Source organism: Ipomoea nil, unplaced genomic scaffold, assembly GCF_001879475.1.
Source record: "Ipomoea nil cultivar Tokyo-kokei standard unplaced genomic scaffold, Asagao_1.1 scaffold2826, whole genome shotgun sequence".
In the NCBI taxonomy this organism is placed as follows: Eukaryota; Viridiplantae; Streptophyta; class Magnoliopsida; order Solanales; family Convolvulaceae; genus Ipomoea; species Ipomoea nil.
The window spans coordinates 521932-545209 of NW_017619254.1; the positions used below are offsets into that span (position 1 = coordinate 521932).

Consider the following 23278-nt stretch of genomic DNA (forward strand, 5'->3'; position numbering starts at 1 on the left):
GATAAAAAATGAGGTGAGATCTCAGTCGTTGATTTAATTTATATCAATTGTACAGAATGAAGTTAATTTAAAAAAAAAAAAAAAAAAAAAAAACGCTTCATGGTAAATTGGTTACGAATGATCTCCTCCGACCATTGTCGGTTTTCTTCCTTATCTTCCTCTCCTGTTGCAAATTTAAACTTGTATTACCATTACATTTTGGAAAGGACAATGCTAGACGTATTTTCAATGAGTATAGATTCTGGTGTACATATTTTATTGGATAAAATCATGCATTTAAAGTTTTAAAGTTATGCACCTTAAGTTTCGAAGTAATGCACATTAAATTTTAAACCGATGCACCTTAAATTTTAAACTAATGGACCTTAAATTTTGAATTTATGCACTTTAAGTTCTAAGTTATTCACCTTAAATTCTAATTTATACACTAAATTACCATAATGTCGTCGCATTTTTCATCATTTAAACTGTTAATTTTAACTAAATCAACAATTAAAATTTCATCTCATTTTTTACGTGAGATCTACTTCGCACTTAATCTCATGTGTATATATCCTCACAATACAAATGTACAATAAAGCGACAAACTTAAATAAAATATGAGTATTTAGACGCGGCTGTCACACGGTGCCACGAGTACAAAAAGCAAAAGTGCACCGTGGCATGATTATCTGCACAACGTCACCTCATCCATAAAGACCATAATTTATGCCTTATAAAACTAAAATTTCCAACATTTTTTTAGTGACCGAAAACCTACAATAAAAAGATAAAATCTGCATTGTAATCTTAGGGGAATGACTATAAAAAGGTATATTGACTGTGACTCAAATTAAGAAAATTAATAAATAAAATAATAAAATTGCATTTTTAATTGGAGTTGCCTTAAAATAATAAAATTGCAACACTTTTTTAAAAGGCAAAGTTGTTGTGTGTGACACTGACAGATTTGTCTTTGCCACTTTGCACACAGTTTAAAATTGAACTCTCGGCAGCATTATATCCATATTATATTAATTTCGTGATTAATTAATTAGGAATATAGCATCCAGCGAATGATTAGCAGTTTAATCCGACCTTTCTTCGACGCATTGAGGTTTTGGCCTAAATGTTAGTGCGCCCTTTCGAGAATAAATAACAATTTCGGAGGACCACATGGCATGCGTTGTCATCGATGCCTTGTCAGCCATTCATTGTTGGGTTTGATTAAAATAAGGAAAATACTTAATGTACTCTTAATTTAGTATTTTTTGTCACATATTTTTTTTTTTTATGTAGACGTTTTTCTGTGGATCTATATGGTAAAAATAATCAATCATTGTTTGTCATTTCAAAGAGTAGAATTTGAGAGTTTGCATAGTAAAACTCTTAAAAGAATATCAAACTGGATAAATTGCCAGTTGAAACCAAGGTTGGTCCTTTGCGGTCAACTTCGAGTGGCAATATTAAACCATGCATCATTGTTATTAGAGTTCTACTTACATGGATTCTTAATCTCTATTTTCTCACTTTTACTACTTGTTACGGTAAAAAAATGATAAATTGCTTTCGAGGCTTAGTGTAGTTGGTTCATCGTCGGACTTAAAGGTCATGATTGGAAGTGGCAGTGTGCGGTTCGAATCCCACTAAAAACATGTATGGAAAAAAGGCCCAACCAAAAGATGTTGGAAGGTTTCGATTGGATCCATTTAGCGCACATGAAGACTATGATCTAACCGGTGAGTTGATTACCCGATTCACAATTTTCCTCCACAAAAGCTCTAGTGGCAGGGTTCTATGGGCTTATAGAATTAGTTCGGCGAAACTGGAATTACCTAAATTTAAGAAAAAAAAATTATAACTTATTTTCATTATGTGAGTTTAAAAAAAAATGTCAACACCAGATTTTTGAGTGAGGAAGTAAAGTTTAGGAGTCCAAATGATATTTTCCTTCTTACTAGAACATCCCCAATGATTAAAGAATATCTCCCCTTCACATAATCAAATATTATTCGTGGTTCAAAGGGGTGACCGATTGAGTAAAACATGATTATTGTATTTTATCACGAGTATGTCACACATAAGTTTCATATATAATACAATTTATCTATCATGTATGGTTTGCGTACCATTACATAAAAACATGATTCACTTAATACACATTATTGAATAGTGGATGAGTTTCCCTAATCATTTTTTTAAAAAAATTATTTGCCCCCACATCATGATTCTGTAATAATTTATATTATATATTACTCCATATATATATATAATAAACAAAAAAAATGACTTAGTAAAATGAAGGATAACTTTTTTTTTTTTTTTTTTATTATCAAGAAGGGGGCCAAACTTGGTGCTTTCAGCTCCGATACCCAATGTTAATGTTACGGTTGCATGGCAAGCCAACTTTGCCCTCCAGAAGCGCTTTCACCGAGTCTGTCGGTGAGTCTTTCTATTCAATTCATCTGGTTTGTCTCTAACTAATTTTCTACTTGACCCTTTAACTTTCTTATATATCAATATTCCTTTAATATTAGTTGTAACTGTGTATATAACATCCTTTATTCTTTTGCTGCAATTCCCTCAACTTGTTGACAACAGCTTGACCAAAATATGATCACATGGGCGAACATGTATATCAAATGATATAAAATATTCGAAGGAAGTAATGTTATATTGTTATATACACGATTACAACCAACATTGATAGTTGTAAGTTGTAACCGTATGAATCAGTCAAAGTTGTACGTACTGTGTGTGGCTATAGGTCAGTCAACAGTCAAGATGATTGGAAAACGAGTAATTAGAGACATAAAAAAATAAAGATAATAAAAATGTGATATGATATATTCTCTTTTTATTCCTAAAAGTATCCACACGACATTTTCGTGCTTGAATTAGTTGCAGAAGGCCATACGGTGATATGAGTACCCTGCACGAAATCTCGAACTTTATTACTTGAACTTGAATTCTATACACTTTACTTACAGGAGCTTAGCTTAATGGTTCAACAAACAGTATGTTAGATCGAAGAAGAGATCAAAATTTGAGCTGACAACAATGTAGAAATTATGCTCAAAATGTGATTTACATCATCCCAAATGCTCTGTCGATTGGGGTTAGAAATTCAACTTTTTGGCAGAAAAATTATATACACTTTAACGTGGTGTTTGGTTGTAGTGAAGTAATTATGAATAAGAAAATTACAATTCTATGAGAAAAAATAGTGAAAATTTAAATTTTATTGTTCAAAAAAATGGTCAAAATGGCTCCCTGAGTTATTTGGATAGTGATTTTATTATTATTATTATTTTTTTTAAGGTTCATTCAAATACATTAAACCTGTAAAATTGTTTAATTGCGTCCAAATTAAATCAATATGTAGAGTAGGTTAATTCTTCTCAAACTTGACACGTGTCACATTTTTTTTTTTTTTGTGTTCTTATTCTTTAAAAAACTTTTTATTTATTTATTAAATTATTAAAAAAAATAAGAGTTCCAACCACCGGCTGTCCTCGCAGCTGCCTCCGTCGCGGACAGTCGTGACTATGCGATGAGAACACCCATGACTATCAAACATGAGGTCCAGATTTGGACCTCAAACTGTCTTGAACGAGGGCGGTGGCCATGGTCATTGCCCTCGTTCCAAATGGCCTTGGACGACCACGGCTGTCCGAGGTTGTCCCTAGACAGCCATGGCAGTCTAAAGAAAATTTTGAATTTTTCTTAGACGGCAATGGTTGTCTAGAGACGACCCCGACCGTTTGGAACGAGGGCGGCAGCCATGACCACCGCTTTCGTTCCAGCCTATTTGAGGTCCAGATCTGGACCTTATGTTTAACAGTTGTGGCTGTCCTCGCCGAACAACCACGATTATCCATGAAGGGGGCCGCCATCGCCTGTCCTTGCCGGACAGCCGATGGTTGATTATTTTTTTAAAAAAATAATAAAATAAATAAATAAATAATTTAAAGAATAAAAATAAAAAAAATTTCTTTTAAAAGTGACACGTGTCAAGTTTGGAAAAAATTAATCTGCTATACAAGTTGATTTGGACTCAATTGAATAATTTTACAAGTTTAGGGGATCTGAATGACGCTTTAAAAAAAAAAACTTAGGAGGACCTAATTGCACTATCCGAATGACTTAGGGGGACAATTTAACTTTTTTTCCTTTATTGTTTGGTTTGTATGAATAGAATTATTGGAATTTTAGTTCTAATGTTTGATATTCATAGAAATTCAAAGAGAATAATATAAGTAATATAAAGACTAAAATAGTAAAATGTTCATACTTATTATAGCTTATTACAAATAAAATATCAATTTTAATTAGGTTAAAAAATGAATGATAATTTCTACTTCCCAAAAACCGTGAAATTAAAAATATCAATAGGAGGCCAATGAGATTTTATTTTTGTGAAAATGAAAAAATTATAATTCAATCTAACTAAATAAATGAATTTCTTTACCTTTGAAATTATGTAAGAGTAAAATTATAATTTCCTCAAACCAAATGGCTTGTAATACTCATAGAATGAATTTTCTTGTTCAATTAACTAAAAAAATTTCCATTTACTGTTAACCAAATTACTCGTATATTGTTTTGATTTAAAAAATAAAAAATAAAATGTAATCAATTAATTTTAACTTCGGAGGGATTAAACAAAAAAAAAATGAAAAAAATAAAACAAAAAATCTAACCCGCGAGACATTGTCGGATGATGTGGACCCGCCCCAACTCATACATGATGTCAGCCTGTCAGCCATCTCTCCTATAAATACCCCGTGAATTTTCCATTTCCTCCTAGACTGAGTCGTTTCTTCCGGCAATTTTGACGGTATAATCTTCGAGAAAATTCTCCATCTCTCTCTCTCATTTTATCTCTTCGGAGCATTCTGTTCTTGTATGGCAGTTAGTTTTTTGAATCGCGAGGTATCAGACCTGTGTTTGGGGAAACCCGCGCTGAGGCCGGTGAAGGAGACGGCGAGCATAGCGGAGGCGGTAGCGGCGTTGAAGAGGTCCGGCGAGAGCCACGTGAGCGTGTGGAGATGTTCCGACCATTCTAGGAAGGTTCTGGAAGGTGACAATTGCCGCTGTATCGGTAAGATCTGTATGGTGGATGTGATTTGCTTTCTGTGCAAGGAGGAGAATTTGGGAAACATTTCCAAGGCTATGGAATCTCCGGTCTCGGAGCTTTTGCCCAAAGGGATCTCCATCGTCACGCATTTGGATCGCAATTCCAGGTAGCCTTGTTTTCCCTTTCTTCAAATTTTTTCGTCAATTTAATGTTGTGACCGCTTATTAGTTATTATTAGTACATTTTATTGATTGATTTGTCGTTTTTTAATTCTATAATTCGTAATTTCGTATAGAGAGTTAGAGACCTCTCCTTTATGCCGATTAAACTTTCTTAATTTTCTGCATTTGATGTTTCTCCTCTGGAATTTTACTTCTGCTGAATATGTTTATGTTGACATGGTATTTTGTTTGCTCCATCTTAATTGTTCAGCTTGCTGGAGGCAATGGATTGGATTCTTGAAGGCACTCAAAACCTTGTTGTACCAATACAGAGCTACATGCGCAGAAATTCGAGGAGAAACATTTTGAATAAACCCCTATCTCTGAGTTCATCGAACCATCACGGGGTTGAATACTGTTGGTTGACACAGGAAGACGTGGTTCGCTTCCTTCTGAATTCCATTGGTGTCTTTTCCCCGCTGCCAACCTTTACAATTGAATCACTCAACATCATTGATCACGATATCATGACCATTCGTTACCATGACCATGCAGCCGCAGCCTTGAGCTCCATTTCTCGTGCTCATGTTGAGCAGACCTCAATTGCTGTTATTGATGATGATAACAGATTGATAGGCGAAATCTCGCCCTTCACTCTTGCCCACTGTGATGAAACAGTTGCTGCAGCTATCATGACTCTCTCGGCAGGTGAACTCATGGCTTACATCGACTGCTGTGGTCCCACCGAGGACTTGATGGAGTTGGTGAAGCAGAGGCTTGATGAGAAAAATCTTGGCACACTTTTGGAACTAATGGAGGATGAGTATTCTGTGTCTTCAATTTCATCATCACCTTCCAGTTGTTCTTCAGGCGACGAGTCCACCTTGAGCAAAAGCAGTGGGTCGGGACAATACTGTATGAGGAGATCCGAGGCAATTACTTGCCATCCATGGAGTTCATTGGTTGCCGTTATGATTCAAGCGCTGGCGCATCGCGCAAGCTGCATTTGGGTCATTGAAGAAGACCAAACTCTGGTTGGAAATGTGACATACAAAGAAATCCTGAGGGTTTTCAGGAGCATTGCCAACTCGCGGCCAAAGCCAGGTAGAGAGAATGCATTCAAACAATAACAGACAGTCAGAATCAGCTTATGGTATATACTTATATTGTTATATGCCAAATTGTACTTTTATCAATTCTTGAAAAAAATCTTCTGAGTAATAAATATAAATTATACTTTTTTATTGTTTGTGTGGAAAGTTATTGCCATCTTTTGAACTGCTCTATTTCTTTTCTCTTGGCTATTAGTTAAAGTTGCATGTTTGAGATGAAAATCACCATCAGAGGTCAAGTTGTTAAGTAACGTTTATCATTTTAATATAATTAGTTGTGAGAATGGGCTAAACAACCCTAAAGATGATACAACTTTATTCTTCTGCAACTGTAAGCCATTTTTTTCCTGCTGCAAGTTGCAGAATTTGTAGCCACTTGGGTCAATTTTGGCTGCTTTTAACTTTTTGTTTGGAAGCCAAATTGATTTTTGCATCTTTGCTGCTAAATATCTCTTTCACAAAAGTGTACAAACTACAACAAAATATGATCTGTTCATGAAATTGACAGAGAATAGAACTGATAACTCCATAATAACCAGAAAGAAACCATTACCATCCAAAATAGACCAGCTTAATTTATCCTTGTTAAAGACAAGAAAGAAGATGGGTTAAGAAGAATATTCAAAATAGCCTTGTTTATTCTGTGTTATTGTCAATATATTGCCAGTATAAGCATATCTATCAAGAATTGCTTATGACCAGAAAAGAAAGACTGTGACTGTGTGGATTATGTCCCCCGGGGTTAGAAAAATCTTATATGACTAGTTGTACCAGTTGAGCTCAGATATGCAGGATGATAAGGCCTTCTGAACTTGTAGATTGTCTGAGTCCATATCAAGTGCATCTTCAAATAGCCTTCTAGCTTGCTGTAATAGCCTCACCTTCTCTCTACTGTTTCTGGGCCGTAGCCGAGATCTTTGTTGTAAAGCCGCACCCCATCTGAAGAGAGCTGCAACCAAAAAAAATTGTCAAAATTCATATTTGTTAAAATTAGGTCAAACAGCAGAATTCTTCTCATTTTTCCAGACTTCTTGTTTCCTGTACTCTGGCAAGAATAATAGTAACACATATACAGACATGAGCAACTTTCAAATCATTGAAACATGTAAATCTAATTCCAGAAAAATACGAGATTATTGCTCTAAAAGTCACTTAAAACAAGGGTGAACATGGACTAACAGCTGTTCAATAAATCCCATATAAACTAGGTTCCAGAATGCTAAAGAGCAGTTTTAACCTACCATCAGGTGCATAATTATTGCTTTTGGACATCATCGCATCAAATTTATCTATTGCAGCCAAGAACACCTTGTCAGCATCACGGGCAGCATCCTGAAATGTGAAAACGTGTGAGTTACAACCATGTGAGAAACAATTTTAAGAAGCAAGGATTTAAAACTAAACGAGCTAGTTTTGTCGGGACCAGTGCTTACCGGTCCTATGTCTGCAATCAACTGTGCACGGAAAGAGAGAGCCAGACCCCAGTTATACAATGCTCTCATATCATTCCCATCAATTGAAAGAGCTAACCTATACTGTCTCCCTGCCTTAATAAGTAGTTCTTCACACTCTTCACAGACATTAACGAGAAAAGATGCAAGTTTCTCTTTCCTTCCAACTTTATCATTTTGTGCATTTTCTATTCCCTCCCATATATCCACCGAGACAGGGTTTGTTCTAGTGAGTACTATTCTCAATTCACGACTGATCCTTAGTTTTAGCTCTCCATGAAGGAGGTACGTGTTACCCAACTGGCCCACAGCCAATAAACTCATGGGTCTGATGTCCGTGGCTTTTGAAAATAGAATGGCAGACTTGTGGAATGCATCATCTGCGATCTTATCATTACCTTGCCGCCTTAAACAATCCTTGGCTTCTTTCAGTAAAATATTGGCTTCAGAAAGGTACTTACTGAACTTCATATCATCAGAACCTGCAGAAAATGTAGAGGAACCAACATCTCTATCATGTGAGCGGTCATTACTGGCCAGGGAGGGTTCATCTTCAGGAGCCATCATCTCGGTTTTGATATAAGACCTACAATCTTCATTCCTCTTTGTGCCATCAAAAGGGCTATATTTTCCTTCTAATTCGTTCACTTCTTGCTCTTGCAGAAAAGAATTCACTGTTTTAATACTCTCTGTGCTGACACCAAAATCCAGAGATTTGTGTAAGCACTCATCAGATATCCAAGTCCCAACTTCATTAGGATTACCATTTTTAAGAGAGATTCTTTCATTCTTCATATAATGCGTATGGTTAGTCGAATAACTATATTGTTGACTGCCAAAAATTGATTGAACAGTATAATCCATCTCTGGCGAACTTGCATTCTTATCAGCATGGTCGAATAAAGTGCCTTTTGAGCTCTGATCACGATTCCCAACTTTCTGATTCAAAATATAATTTACATTTCTATCTTTAGCAGAAGAGCCCAATATATTGCCTTGCTTCAAGTTGGTAACATTCCCATCCATTAACTCATTCTCTGTGGAATCTTTCCGCTTATTAGACTTCGAATCTGACTTTTCTTGAAACAGCCCAGCGAAAAACTGAGAGACACTAAACTGATTCTCGCCTGGATCTTTCTTACGCCTACTCGACTTTTGGTTTGTACTTCTTTCCATTTCCTGACTTTCAACTAGTATACTGTCTATACAACCCTCAAGGATACTTTTAGCATTAACAGCAGATGAATTAACAAGCTCTAAATTGTTGATAAAACTTTCTAGGTCATCCACTGTGATGTGATTACATTCAATCCCTTTCTTAGCATCATTCTTCAAGTTCAAAATCTTAGCTTCAAATTCATTTATCAAGTCCACCAAACACCTCAATTTCCCAACAGGAACCCTAAAAATCTCATCTTTGGGTATCTTCTTGGTCCCAATCAAGCTCATCTGACCTCCATTCACAAGCCCAATTGTGAACCCAAGAACAAATACTATCATACAAGCTGGAAATGCAATAAATGAGGAAACCTTGACTCTAGAAATGGCCAAAGCACAAACAAACCCCAACACATACACAATCACATATTTTCTATCATTAATTCCAAGAGAGTTCAGAAGACTGTGAAGATGGTTGGACTCACCGGAACTAACTGAGTCTCTAGTGAGTTCAGGAGCGTCCCAACCGCCATAACTCAGCGATTCAGAGCTTGCTACGGCGCAGAAAGTGAGTATCTTCGGAATCCTGGAACATTTTCTCGGAAAGGGGGTGGGATAATTTGGGATTTTCTGGGAAATTGAGGGGAAATGGAAGGAAAAATTTCGTGGTGAGCATAATTTGGGACAGAATTCTCTTGAAATTATAGTATTCATGGCGGCGTTTGGCTCCGATTGGGCAATTTGAATCAATAGCTTCCTCTCTCTCGCATGGTAGTTTCTTAGCTGACTCTCCAGAAAATTGTTGGTGATTGATTTCTGTTTCTGTGATACAAGTATAGCAGGGTGTTCTTGTTAATTTGAATGATGATAGGGGTATTTAAACACAGAGTAAATGAAGAAGAATATCAGTTTTGAATATACAAATGGAGAAGTGAAAAACAGCCCATTTAAAATGGGGCTTGGCCCATTTAGCTACATTTGTAGATATTATAGTATATACGAGATTCTATGAATGTGTCCTAAGCCCCTAAGGTCCATAGGCAATTCTGCATATAATGTTTGGAGGATTTTGTGGGATTATGTCTTAGAGATGATGTTACTACCTTTTGGATTTGTTCTCCTGGATTTCTCTTGCATATCCCGAGCTGATGGCATAATCTTTATGTGGGTCTTCACTTCATTTATCTTGGAAAATGTTGTAATTGCTACTTGAAAGTTACGTTGTCGTAGTTAACCCACTTAACCATGATGGTTAGTGTGTGATCAATTTGGCTGGGGTACTAATCAATTAGATTTGACGAGCATATTACTCTTTAATGCGACATTCTTAAGCGTTTCACTTTTTTTTTTTTTTTTTTTTTGGTGGCAAAAGAATTTTGTAGTCACTATTTAAGTGTGCATTAAGTAAATATCGGTCATATGTGATTCTCACAAACCAAACAAAAGAGGTAAATTGCACTAAAAACTTGTACAATGGCCTTTTTTTTTTTTGAAAACTTGTACAATGGCCTTAACTTTTTGTAATGTATAAAGTAGTTCGCCTTTTTGTATTTAACTTTTTTTTTTTATCATTAATACAATTATATCACTTCAATAAAATAAAATAAAATAAAAAGCGAGCTATATAATGACTAACTTGAGTATGATTTTCCTTTTAGAAAGAAAGAAAGAGCAACGTAACGCCGAATAAAAATACATTGTGAATTATAAGTGCTTATTAGGATTTGCGTAAAGTAGGCAACGACCCATAATTCCGATGTGAGATTGGAATATTCCCAACATATATACATATCAGGATTCAAGAAGATAAATAAACGTCTATCATGTAATCTGCATTATATTGATGAGTTGAAATGAAAAGAAAAAATGAATTAAAGATTAACACATAAATACATAAGTTAATTCTAAAACTCAATGATGAATTAATATAAAAAAAAAAAAAAAAAAAAAAAAAAAAAGAGCAAAGTAAGAGTACATATAAATATAACTTTGGTTATAATTTAGGAAGCGAAGTGATAAATGAATTGATGTCCTTATCATATCCCAACCAAGTTTATATATATGTGATAGCAGAAGTTGGTGAGATGGTGGGTTTGAGATATGGATAATGTCCTCTCGAATTGATGTAACAATGAGTTGTACATATATATATTCTCATCCACTTCCCGTGAACCTAATTCTTACTGCATATATATCCATTTATTCCCCATCCCGCCCAATTCACACATTTAGACCACAATTCTATGTACAAAATATCAATCTTGCATTATGCCCCCACCCTTCTCTCCTCCTTCATCCATAGGCCATAGCTTCACATGAACCAATACATCACAATTTTTCTTGTGACTTTACTTTAATTCCCTTCCATACACCTTCTGATCTAAAGCCATTATATTTGTCCATCTTTGAGAAAAAAAAAATATGAAATTCACTATTTATGGATGATGTTACAGTCGAATGAGTTAAAAATACTAAACATAACTAATACAGTATGAGATCATGGAGTGTAAGTTTTTTGAAGTCATTAGATATTGAAGGACTTTGACTAATTAGTGGTGGTACGGTGAAGATTTTTTATGTGCATAAGTGTATAGTCGGTGAGAAAATTTAGAATCTTTTGAACAACTTAAAATTTAACTTCGTTCATGTTTGCAAAAACAAAAACAAAAACAAAAACAAAATTAACTCGTTCATAAGTCTTGGATGGATCATATCATATGAGTTCATGAGGTTCAGTTGATCAAATTGAGAAAGATGGATTAAAAAAAAAAAAAAAAAAAAGGATAATCTTGATTGCATTACTCTTTTTTTTTTTTTTTAATCATCAAACCAACCACTGGTCCCTACCACCTGTCTTATTCTTTTGTTTGGGACATGCCCCCCACATTAGATAAAGATAGTAGCCCTACTAAGACCTACAAATTTAAATGATAATTAACCATAACTTTATCTTTGCCTCCTTGGCTTCAGTGAAGACAATTAAACTCCTGTTCACAATTTTAAGGGAGGTTTTTGGACGAAATTTTAGAAAATTTTAAATGATTTGAAACAGATGGGGGGGGGGGGGGGGTTGAATTTTTCTGAATATTAAGTTTTTATCATAAAATAAAATAAAAATACGTGCAAATAAAACTTATGTGTCCAGTTAATGTGTGCTCTTTATGTACGTACTTAACTTGCTGAATATATTATGATAATATGATTTTTTTTTTTTTAATTTTTCATTTACAAAATTCACATGGCAAAGAACTTAACCAAAAACTTGTAAAAAATCTTGAATGACTGGGGTTGCTTTATATAGTTGGAAAAAATTACTCCGTATATGTTAAAGTTATAAATGTTTTTTTTTGATATATATAATTATATATTTAATAATTATTTATAAAATTTCTAAAGCCATATATACAATGAGTGTCGTACCTGATAGTAATTGTCACAATATTAATATTTTCATTAAAATTCTCATTATTTATTTATTTCTGAACTCTTTAAACCAAATACTGCTATCAAACTCAATAAAGCAACCCAGTCTATACTCATGAAAATTAAATTTATTTATAAAGTTGAATAAAATAAGATTATATATTTCATATAAAATATGTGAGGAGCAAATTAAATTTGTAGTTGAAACTAACATTGAGGGACTAAGGTTATAGAATAAATTATGTCAAAAATCTCAAATGGTTAAAAAAAAATATATAAAATAAAAATCTAAATTTATATTGGTGGTTAGGCACCGAATTTGATTACAATTATTGATTGTACATCATGATAATGAAAGAATAGGATATGATTAGCTTAAGGATTCACCTATGATGAAATGACATGTGGGTAATACCATTCTTGATTCATTGTCCAATATGCAAAAATAAATGTTAAAAAGTATTTTGCAAGATATTTTCAATGGCAATTTACTATTTTTGCGTGTTTTTAGCCATACCCCATTAAGAACTAGATTAGATTATTGCAAGGATCATGTGGTCCAATGGTACTAAGTTGCTCCCCTATGTAGGAGGTGATAAATTCGAGTTTTAATGGAATCTATAATAGATTGTATATGCGGGTATCATTCTTTCTTATAATTAAATAAAAACTTAATAGATAAGACTAACAAATTAAACTATAGCACGAGATAAATATAATTTTTATATATCAACTTATTATAGTAAGAATTGATATGATGTGTGTTAAGTGTAAGTGATGAGTTCAATTCTTTTATTACATTTCATAAGTTATTTATACCTAGTACAATGGACAAAACTGTTTGATGCACATGCTATTTAATTTGTAACCAACTTCGAACCTTTTGGTGTAACAACATTTCTAGACATGCATATTAATTCAAGTTTTCAAAGATAATCGAGTTAGGCAATTCATATTTTTAGAAATGAATTAAGTTATTTGAGTTTTTCAAGATGACTTGGCCTGAGTCAACATGAGCGGTTTCATGCTCAATTACTCTGTCACGAGTGAAATTTGAACCAACTTCTCTTAACATATATATCAAATGTTTATTATATTCTAAGTCCAATCACTATATATTGTAAAATGTCATTGATAATTGATAATCATCCGGTCAAAAAATCAATTTTAATTGTTAGGCATTTGATTCAAATTTATATTCTCATTTCAATATTCGGACCAAACCCCTGTGTAAGCAATGCTTATATTGTGAACGAGGGTCCGTGTAACAAGATGCACCTCAAATATAGTAAGTATATTATATGTTCATTTATAGTGTAATACACATTTATTTAGACGTGTAGTATGCATTCATAATACATGATATAAGAGTATCTTCGGGGCTTTTATGATTTTTGGAACAGTAAAAAAAATAGAGGATTAGTTTTTAACAAATGCGGATAGTGATTTTTTGTCAATTTTTTTCCTGTAATTTTTTTTGTGGGGCCCGCCAGCAGAGAGAAAAGAAAAAACAAATGCAGTTGAAGCTGTGGAACGCAAGAATCGCGCCCAGTAGGCGCGTGCTACACACGCTTAATGACACGTATTTTAAACTTTTTCTTTTTTCTAAAAATAAAAAATTGTTATCAGTCCTTTTGTTTTTCTCATTTTTTTTCCTTGCTCTCCTCTCTTTTTCTCAATTGACACTTTAAAATCGCAAAAAAAATCACTACTATTCAAATGCCCTAACTTGTTCCTTCGGGAGTCCAAGAACATTCCTAACATCTCGAAAGTCGCAGAATGTTTTTAATGGTGAAAACAGATAACATAAAATATGGAATGTACATACTGTATGTTATCACTTCTTTTTCTTTCTTCTTTTTTTTTGGAAAAATGTATGTTATCACTTATGAAATAGAAATTGAAAATAGGACAAAATGGAACGGCGAAAACAAAAATCCAGAATAGCGGGCGGCGGCAATCAGCCAATCAACGTTGCGTGGAGGGAAAGCCATCCAAAGTAAAGGTAACAAGTGGGAGACAACAGATGCAATAGTCCTAAAAAAGCAGGGCCAATTTTTTTGGAGCGCTAGACTTTGAACTTAGAACTGTGATTAGGGATACGGGCCGGCCGTAGCCCGTATGAGTATGAGAAACCAGAATAGGGGTTGGGGTTCAGCCTTTTGGAAGAATGAGAAATCAGAATAGGTTATCTATAGTTGAGGCAAATTATGCTATGCATACGTGCGCACCTTGCAAGGTGCGCACGGCGCTAAAACGGCGTCGTTTTCCGTGAAAACGACGCTGTTTTAACTAAAAAAAAAAATTTGTTCGAAACGCCGTTAACGGCATATTCGTTATGAAATTATGAATATACAGTTATGACATTATGAATGTACAGTTATAGAATTATGAATGTATAGTTATGGAATTATGAACTTACAATTATGAACATAGAGCTTCGAAAATTATGAATGTTCGGTATGGAATTATGAATATACAGTATGAAATTATGAATGTACAGTTATGGAATTATGAATGTACAGTTATGACATTATGAACATAGAACTCTGACATTATGAACTTACAATTATGAACATAGAGCTTCGAAAATTATGAATTTACAGTTATTGAATTATGAATGTACAGTTACGAAATTATGAATGTACAGTTATAGAATTATGAATGTACAGTTATGAAATTATGAACACAAAGCTGTGAATATATGCTCCTATAACGAAGCGGTCTGAAATTAAAAAAAAAAAAAAAAAAAAAAAAAGAGGGAAGATAACGGTGCCTGACGGCACCGTTACCGTGCCCATGATGCACGCTGGGCACGAGCCCACAGCATAACTATCCCATAGTTGAATAATTGATCTGCTCAAATCAAGAAGATTAATAAATCGCTTTTATTAAAAGTCAAATTTAAAACTTGAAGTTATCAAATGAATAATATGAGTACATAATTAACTTGACTGATGTTTTTTATTATTAAATTTGTACATATTTTTGAAAAAAAAAAAAACTCATAACAGTCATTCAATGTAGATAATTAAATAGTAACAGTAAGTTTTCTTATTATCCAAAAAATAGAAGATGCTCATTTTCTTATAAGATGTTATTTACTCTCCCTAAATTGGAGGGCATTAAAGAAGTTGTTGCAATAATTTAAGCATAAAAGAGCCCACCACAATAATAACACTTATTAGAGGGTGATTTTAAAGAAAGATATCACCTTTTTTAGGTTTTACTTTTTTTTTTCTTTTTTTTTTTTGGGTTTAGAAAACAGGTATTTAATTTTATTTTTTGTGACTGTCACAAGTATTTTAAAACTCACTTCTTTAAATATAAACTGTAATTTAGTAAGTATTTAGTAATCCACGTTTATTTACTAGTAAAATTAACTCAGTCTTCCCATGGTAAACATGAAATGATCAAAAAGTAAAAAAGTTAGGGATAACTTATAGTTCAAATTTGTGAAACAATTACGCAAATACCACTAGTTTTTAACCTCTCCGCGTGTCATCACCTAACGTCACGTGTCCACTGATAACCGCCCCATTCTCTTTCTCTCTCTGCTTTTTGATGAAGAGGAAGAAGATAGAAGCACTCAGGACTTTCTCTCTTTCTCTCTGTTTCCGAGCGTTATAATCCCAGAAAAATCTCAGAGCTTCTCTGCGAAAAATATAATTCTTTTTAATGTTAAAATGGGAAATTTGATGTGAAGGGGGTTATGGTGTGTAGCTCGGAAGGGAGGTTTTAGGGTGGGTTTAGACAGAGAAAGAAGAGAGTATAGAGGAGAGGAGAGGAGAAGAGAAACATGTATATTGGTGGAGGAGGTGGTGGGAGCTTTGGAGGGCAAATGCGAAGGTCCTTTAAGGATTCTCTCAAAGTTCTTGAAGCTGATATTCAGCACGCGAATACTCTGTGAGTCAACTCATTCTTGATTCTCCCTTCTTCTTCCTTCTTAAAATATCCCAGAAAAATAATTTTTTTTCTATTTCTGTAACGTATGTGAATGCATATTCCCAATTTGGTACTCGGCACACTGTTTCTTTGAAATTTTTTAATTTTATTTTATTTTATTTTCTATCTAATCTTACAAAGCTTTATCTTTGAATTTCTATGATATTTCTCTGCATTCATAAATTTACCTTGAAGTTTTATATTTGGGAGTTATGGTAAGCTTCACTTTTTTGTTTGATTTTACTTTTTTCAAGCTCCAGGTTAAAAAAAAAAAAAAAAATCCTGAGAAATATTATTGGTTGTTGCTGTATTTTGCTCAAAAAGGTTTGTTTTGGATTACTGTAGAATTTATGGAGCTGGACAATTAAAATTAATGAATAAAAAATTTTGTTTTTTTTTTCCAATTTACCTTTTGCAGCTTATAAAGTTTAATATGATGGGGCATTTTGTGTAGAAAGGTTTCATCATGGTTGTTTTAATTTCACTTTACTAATCACTGATTGCTTCAGTTGCTGATAAACGTATCATTTTCAATGCTATCATCATAGTTATCTTGCAAAGTGTATAAACTCCCAGGGCCTACCTTGATTTTCAAAAAATATCTATTCATTAGAGGAAGAATCTGTTTTCCTCTTTTATACTTTGTGAGAAGATTCTTGCTTATTTGTTGGAACTTACTGAATCTTGCAATGTGGATTGCAGGGCATCTGACTTTCCAAGGGAGTATGATGGTGCTTGTCTGCAAATGCGAATGTCATACAGCCCCGCGGCACATCTCTTCCTGTTCTTGGTGCAATGGACTGATTGCCAGCTTGCCGGTACTCTAGGATTGTTGAGGATTTTAATCTACAAGGTTTGAATTTTCTCATGTCGTGTGACATTATCCCGTGATTCTTGAATTGTTGAGCATATAACCATTAATTTGCAATCCAACTGTCAGCTTAGGCTTTTATTTTAGTTGAGATGGAGCACATGCTTCAATTTGAATGAACACTGAATGTATGAATACGAATATCTGCTCCTTTCTTGCAGGTTTATGTTGATGGCACTACAACAATGTCCACTCACGAACGAAAGGCAAGCATTAAAGAATTTTATGGTGAGCTTCTAATTATGTTGATCTCACCCGAAGGTGATTTTTTTTGGTTCTAATGTTTCAATTCAATCTGTGGGCAGCTGCTATTTATCCCTCCTTACTTCAACTCGAGAAGGGGGTCACGGATTCGGAAGACAAAAGGCAAAAAGCCGTCTGTCTGGAGAGGTATAGGAGAAAAGACGATGAGGACTACAGACAAGCTTCGGATTTGGATATTGAGAGGGAGGAAGAATGTGGAATATGCATGGAAATGAACAGCAAAATCGTGCTGCCTAACTGCAATCATGCCATGTGTTTGAAATGCTACCATGAATGGTGCGTTTCCTCTCTTAAATACTTTACGGTTGATGCATAACTGCATAAGCCACCCCTTGTTGCAATAATGATGAATTCACATTCATTTCATGGTTAGGACTTAACATTTAGTACCTACTTATGAATGCTGTCTGTTTCCTTTGTACCGTTAAATCTTTTGCTGGACACACATCTTTTGTTTGACTATGTTTAACAATAACTGCTAGTTTGGATAGAAGTCACACTTTTCCTAATTCTAGTCACCCATCCTAATCCTAATTACGAATTGCAGGCGTTCAAGGTCACAATCTTGTCCCTTCTGCCGGGATAGTCTGAAAAGCGTGAACTCTGGAGACCTTTGGGTATATCTGGACAACCGGGATGCGATGGACATGGAAACTATAACAAGGGAAAACCTGAGAAGGCTGTTCATGTACATAGAGAAGCTGCCTCTGATTGTGCCTCATAGCGTTTTTGACACTACTTACGATACTCACCTAAGGTAGAGTGGACACAGCCTCTCGGGTTGTCTTCTCGAGCACCATTTTCTCTCATTGAATTACTGAAAGGGCCCGAAAAATAAGTCGGTCCGACTAGATTTAGAAAATCTGGAGTGGCTTCTTCTTCCACTTCTGATTATAAGAACCCAGCCTGAGTTATTGTGGCACAGGGTTAGGTTTAAGAACAGTGTTATATTAGTAGTTTCATATCCTAGTATGTACATGCATGTACAGTTGTGTTGCTTGGTTGTTTATCAGTGTTTTGGGCCTTCTTAAACTTGGGCTTACCCCATATATGATATGAATCTTTTGGGCTTCTTTAAGCTTTTTATATGAGAGTTTCTGATGACCCTTTCATCCCTTTTCAACTCCAAGTATACCATATGAAATTTTTTATTGAGGAAATTTCAATTTTGGTCATATGACTATAGCAGTCTTGTTAATTTCAGTCCTTGACTTTTAAAAGTGTAAATTTAGTACTTTAACTATCTAATTTTTGTCAATTTTAGTCACTCCGATCAAATTTCGTTGGAAAATTTTAATAGTTAAAATAATGAGGGTATTTTGGTCATTTCACGCTTCTTTTCTTCTTCCCGGCAAGTTCATCTCTTTCTCTCCTGTTTTTGGCGTTCTTTCCCCTCTAAATCCTATCTTTAATATCATTATCCAAGTTCATTGCATTCACTGGAAACAGGAGTTTTTGGCGTTCTTTCCCCTCTAAATCCTATCTTTAATATCATTATCCAAGTTCATTGCATTCACTGGAAACGGGAGAGGAAGGGATGGACTCGCTTGGGAAGAAGAAAAAAGACGAAAAAAGACGTGAAATAGTCAAAATATTTTAATTATTTTAATAATTAAAATTTTCCGGCGAAATTTGGCCAGAGTGATCAAATTTGACAAAAATTGCATAGTTAAAGTACTAAATTGACATTTTTAAAAATTAATGACTGAAATTAACAAGACCCCTATAGTCATATGACTCAAATTGAAATTTTTTTTTTTCTAAAATTTTCAAAGTATCTCGGCATGACTAATGTCAGTAATACAGGGTATGTATAAATAGGTACGCATTAAGTATCTGTACAGTTGTGTTGTCACTCACCATTAGGTACGCAGAAATGCACTACAAAGTATTTGAAAATGCACCATTAAGTGTGATGCATTTTGTGTTGCATTAGTGCATTTAATTGTATTTTTATATATCTAAGTATGAATTTATATCGATTGCAAGAGAAATACGGTCCAAATTATCTGTAATAATAATAATGTGTCCACAATTGCTGAAAATAGAGTAAAAGGACAATGCACATGGCAAGTATGATGGAAGCAGCAAGGGTGAAGACAGCTGTGATGGTGTAAAGAAGACAAAGCTACATAGATTAAATTGTTTTAATTTTATTGTTTTTAGTTAAACATAAATGATGTTTGTCACAAATGTAATATGATGATATATGACAATTTATTTTTTTTTTAATAAAAAGTGGGATTAAAATTGCAATTTCCAGCTAACAGGCTTTTTGTGTGATTGTGTCCAAGAAAGGAACGAAAGGCAGAGAGCAAAAGAGAGAAACATGGTCCATATGTCTTTTTCTGCAATTTATGAACAGCAATCTTTAAAAAAATAAAATTTTTAATCGTTTTTCACTCATTTAAATTTAAACGTCCCGCAAATGCCGCTCATGTGAAACTAACCTGGCCTGCTCAAATACTAGAAGCAACCAGAGGCCTAACATTCCAAAAAACAAGAAAGATCCAGTAGTCCGTAGAGGGAAGAGAATAAGAGAGCGCGAGCGAGAGAGAATGGGATTTGCGGGGGAAGAGAGAGAAGAAGGTGTAATGGCTACAGATTTCTTTTGGTCATACACAGATGAGCCTCATGCCTCGCGTAGACGGCAGATCCTCTCTCAGTACCCTCAAATCAAAGAGCTCTTTGGCCCCGACCCCTATGCTTGTCTCAAGGTACAATCTTTATGCGCATTCATTCATGGGTTCTCGTTTTTAATCTTGTGGGTTGATTGTATTTTTCGTTTCGCATAATGGGTACTTTGGATCTGAGATCGGATTGGGAAATGTAATGTCAACCCCTCAATTTAATGAAGTGTTGGTAGTTATGTTGCAATTGATTATATCCTCTTCAACAACCTTAAAAGCATTTAATTTTCTTGTCTGGAGGAAAAGGACTTGTAATTAAATTCATTCTTCCCAAACTATCAGTTGTTTCATCTCTTGATTTCTTGCCCAGAAAGGGCGCCTAGGACCCACAGCCATTGTTGGCCCACAAGGGCTTCCATTGGAAAACCTGCTTCATCTCCATTTAGGATCTGAATCCTCATTGCAATCATTTGGGAAGCTAAAGATTAAAGAAAAAGAATATAGTTTATGTTCAAGGTTCTGTGACTGTTTGGTTGCTTAATTCTGAATTATCTATATGTGTGATAAACTGGAGAAAATCATGGCTTTTGCATTATATGTTCTTCCTAAAATCTGGAGAAATGTATGGTGGAGGAAGTGATTTTATTTGCAGGAATTATGGGGATAAGTTTTACATGCTTTTCCTCCATGGCATTACAAATATTTGAAAATTGTGGATTTGCAAATAAGAACAGCATCCCTTTTTGGGTTGAGACTAATATAAATTTTGTTGCTCCAGATATCTGTGGTTGTTATCCTTCAGCTTTGGACTGCTACCTATCTCTACAATGCAAGCTGGCTGAAAATTCTAGCTGTGTCCTACTTTTTCGGTTCATTTCTCAACCACAATCTCTTCTTGGCCATCCATGAGCTCAGCCATAATCTCGCTTTCTCAACCCCAGTATACAATCGCTGGCTTGGGATTTTCGCTAACCTTCCTGTTGGGGTACCCATGTCCGTCACCTTCCAAAAGTATCATCTCGAGCACCATAGATTCCAAGGTTATGATGGAATCGACATGGATCTCCCCAGCCTTACTGAAGCCCACCTTGTCACAAATGCCATTGCCAAGAGCGTATGGGTTATCTTGCAACTCTTCTTTTATGCTTTCAGGCCTCTTTTTCTCAAACCAAAACCGCCTGGTGTATGGGAGTTCACCAATTTTACTGTCCAGCTTGCCCTCGATGCTGCTTTGGTGTACTTCTTCGGTTGGAAATCTTTTGCTTATTTGATCTTGTCGACATTTGTTGGTGGCGGCATGCACCCAATGGCTGGTCACTTCATCTCAGAGCACTATGTCTTCAATCCCGAACAGGAGACATACTCGTACTATGGTCCTCTGAATCTAATGACATGGAGTGTAGGCTATCACAACGAGCACCATGATTTCCCCAGGATCCCCGGGAGCAAGCTTTACAAGGTGAAAGAGATTGCACCGGAATATTATGATACTCTAGATTCGTATGCATCCTGGAGCCAAGTCATCTATATGTATGTAATGGATTGTACGGTTGGGCCTTTTAGCAGAATGAAGAGAAAGTTGGCAGATATGAGGGAGAAGAAATCTGAATAGTTGCTCTTTTGGTCAACTAATCCCCCCTCTACTTTAGGCTTCAAATGGGATTCTTCTCCCATTCTTGGACTCCTTGTTCTGTGACATTGTTAAGCAATCAGCGTCCCTTTGTTTAGGCTTTAGATTGACAAATGAATGCTTGATTCCATTGTTTCATTGTTTATACGATTTTGTAATATGTAATTGTTTGGACACACGAAACTGAAATCTCATTACATATTCATTTTCTGCATTCTTGATTCAATATAGGGTCTTCGTACCCAGAGCTACTCAAACATGGATACATTTCTGATTCTGCATCTTACTATTAGCTATTTTCTGCAAGTCTACATGAGGGTAAGCAAGCATCTTTTCGTTTTTGGTTGATTCAGAATCCTAACATTCAAGAACCTCAGACATTCTTGCAGGGGAATCTTGGTTCACCAACAACATATGGATATGCTGGAAATGTTTGGTCAGGTTGATCCAGAAGTGGAACTCTTGGCTCACCATTTTCCCTCTCATATCTTGTGTCTTTTCCCAGGGTTCTGAGAACAGTTGCTAATAAAATCGAAACTCCCTGCCATTACAAATGTTTCAGTAATGGATCTAAGATTATAATCTGTTCTTGCATTTCTCAGAACATGGGTTTATACCTGAGCAAGCACAATGAACAGGGTGATCCATTGGAAATCTTCACTGTTATTCTTCACAAAATTCTTGAAATCATTAAACCTCCCTGATGGATCTTCTGGTAAATCCTGTGATATATCATCATAACATTTATAGTTAAATGAATCAAATCCATGTTAAATTCATGCACATATATATAGACAGGCAACCTTTTCCCAGTCAGAATTGAGGTAAACATCTGCTAGTAATCCAGTCTCTGCTAACAGAAGCAAGAAGATGGTAAACATATACTACATAGTTAAGGTTTGCAGTTCATTTCATGGGATTAGTACTCATCCCAGATTTGTTTTGAGAGAGAATATAATTCATATAAAAAAAAAAAAAATGGAATTAAGGATACAGAAGTGAGGCAAGAAGGATTTGCAGTATGAGCAGCAAAGTGACCAAGGAATGTGATTGCACAGAGACCAATACCAATGCCAAGAAATGCATGAACAAACCTGCATCAACATCAGACACAACAATGTATTCTTAAAATTCCCAGTAAACACAAAAACATCTAAGAAAACAATATATGTTGATCAAAGGGAGGTCACCAAGGAAAAGCATAGTCCGAGCCGGCTGTGTCCCGCTGCCAAACTCTGATCATCCAGAGGCCATACATGAACATTGCTATGCCCACAGTTCCTAAGGTTAGGTTGGCTAGTTTCAGGGATATCTTCAGGCAGTTCTTCAGTATCCTCTCCATTTTGACAGTTGTTAGCAGTTGGTATAAGCTCTTACTATACCAGTTATAAAAATGAAGGAATTCTTGTCTATTTTGCCAGAGGAGAATGTGTTACAGTGGGAAATATATGAGATAGCTGTAACAGAATTTGGCATGATTGATGGGACCAAGAATTGAGGAAACATCCAAGAAAGTTCACTCATTTGGTTTCTTCTTAGGAAACTTTTCACTTGCTAAAACAGATATATATCCT

At 35.0% G+C, this 23278-nt stretch overlaps 5 protein-coding genes across 5 annotated transcripts; 3 read left to right on the forward strand and 2 right to left on the reverse strand.

Annotated features, from left to right (window-relative positions):
• Positions 1 to 4768: 4768 nt before the first annotated feature.
• On the forward strand, positions 4769 to 6458 carry LOC109159166 (CBS domain-containing protein CBSX5-like). The gene is made up of 2 exons (XM_019307215.1): positions 4769 to 5225; positions 5492 to 6458. Exons 1-2 carry the CDS (start codon positions 4888 to 4890, stop codon positions 6348 to 6350), a joined length of 1197 nt encoding a protein of 398 aa, XP_019162760.1. The 5' UTR covers positions 4769 to 4887; the 3' UTR covers positions 6351 to 6458.
• Positions 6459 to 6753: 295 nt separating this feature from the next.
• Positions 6754 to 9822, reverse strand: LOC109159165. The gene is made up of 3 exons (XM_019307214.1): positions 7766 to 9822; positions 7574 to 7664; positions 6754 to 7281 (listed from the first exon to the last, which is right to left on the reverse strand). The coding sequence occupies exons 1-3, from the start codon at positions 9653 to 9655 to the stop codon at positions 7094 to 7096; spliced, it is 2169 nt and encodes a 722-aa protein (XP_019162759.1). The 5' UTR covers positions 9656 to 9822; the 3' UTR covers positions 6754 to 7093.
• Positions 9823 to 15886: 6064 nt separating this feature from the next.
• On the forward strand, positions 15887 to 18554 carry LOC109158824. The gene is made up of 5 exons (XM_019306719.1): positions 15887 to 16270; positions 17012 to 17162; positions 17342 to 17408; positions 17486 to 17720; positions 17992 to 18554. Exons 1-5 carry the CDS (start codon positions 16164 to 16166, stop codon positions 18203 to 18205), a joined length of 774 nt encoding a protein of 257 aa, XP_019162264.1. The 5' UTR covers positions 15887 to 16163; the 3' UTR covers positions 18206 to 18554.
• A 1368-nt stretch (positions 18555 to 19922) lies between these two features.
• On the forward strand, positions 19923 to 21916 carry LOC109158823 (sphingolipid delta(4)-desaturase DES1-like). The gene is made up of 2 exons (XM_019306718.1): positions 19923 to 20161; positions 20853 to 21916. The coding sequence occupies exons 1-2, from the start codon at positions 20003 to 20005 to the stop codon at positions 21684 to 21686; spliced, it is 993 nt and encodes a 330-aa protein (XP_019162263.1). The 5' UTR covers positions 19923 to 20002; the 3' UTR covers positions 21687 to 21916.
• LOC109158830 (tetraspanin-19-like) lies at positions 21873 to 23109 on the reverse strand. Its single transcript, XM_019306725.1, has 5 exons — positions 22895 to 23109; positions 22699 to 22798; positions 22508 to 22588; positions 22322 to 22426; positions 21873 to 22245 (listed from the first exon to the last, which is right to left on the reverse strand). The coding sequence occupies exons 1-5, from the start codon at positions 23044 to 23046 to the stop codon at positions 22078 to 22080; spliced, it is 606 nt and encodes a 201-aa protein (XP_019162270.1). The 5' UTR covers positions 23047 to 23109; the 3' UTR covers positions 21873 to 22077.
• Between the last annotated feature and the right edge of the window lie 169 nt (positions 23110 to 23278).

Coding starts and splice junctions, on each gene's coding strand:
- LOC109158824 (XM_019306719.1), top strand. CDS start 16,164: ATGTATATTGGTGGAGGAGGTGGTGGGAGCTTTGGAGGGCAAATGCGA. Junction 17,163..17,341: donor TGAGGATTTTAATCTACAAG/GTTTGAATTTTC, acceptor CCTTTCTTGCAG/GTTTATGTTGATGGCACTAC. Junction 17,409..17,485: donor AAGCATTAAAGAATTTTATG/GTGAGCTTCTAA, acceptor ATCTGTGGGCAG/CTGCTATTTATCCCTCCTTA.
- LOC109158830 (XM_019306725.1), bottom strand. CDS start 23,046: ATGGAGAGGATACTGAAGAACTGCCTGAAGATATCCCTGAAACTAGCC. Junction 22,799..22,894: donor TCGGACTATGCTTTTCCTTG/GTGACCTCCCTT, acceptor ATGTTGATGCAG/GTTTGTTCATGCATTTCTTG. Junction 22,589..22,698: donor ATCCTTCTTGCCTCACTTCT/GTATCCTTAATT, acceptor TTAACTATGTAG/TATATGTTTACCATCTTCTT.
- LOC109159165 (XM_019307214.1), bottom strand. CDS start 9,655: ATGAATACTATAATTTCAAGAGAATTCTGTCCCAAATTATGCTCACCA. Junction 7,665..7,765: donor TGATTGCAGACATAGGACCG/GTAAGCACTGGT, acceptor TTCACATTTCAG/GATGCTGCCCGTGATGCTGA. Junction 7,282..7,573: donor CAATAATTATGCACCTGATG/GTAGGTTAAAAC, acceptor TTTTGGTTGCAG/CTCTCTTCAGATGGGGTGCG.
- LOC109158823 (XM_019306718.1), top strand. CDS start 20,003: ATGGGATTTGCGGGGGAAGAGAGAGAAGAAGGTGTAATGGCTACAGAT. Junction 20,162..20,852: donor ACCCCTATGCTTGTCTCAAG/GTACAATCTTTA, acceptor TTGTTGCTCCAG/ATATCTGTGGTTGTTATCCT.
- LOC109159166 (XM_019307215.1), top strand. CDS start 4,888: ATGGCAGTTAGTTTTTTGAATCGCGAGGTATCAGACCTGTGTTTGGGG. Junction 5,226..5,491: donor CATTTGGATCGCAATTCCAG/GTAGCCTTGTTT, acceptor TTAATTGTTCAG/CTTGCTGGAGGCAATGGATT.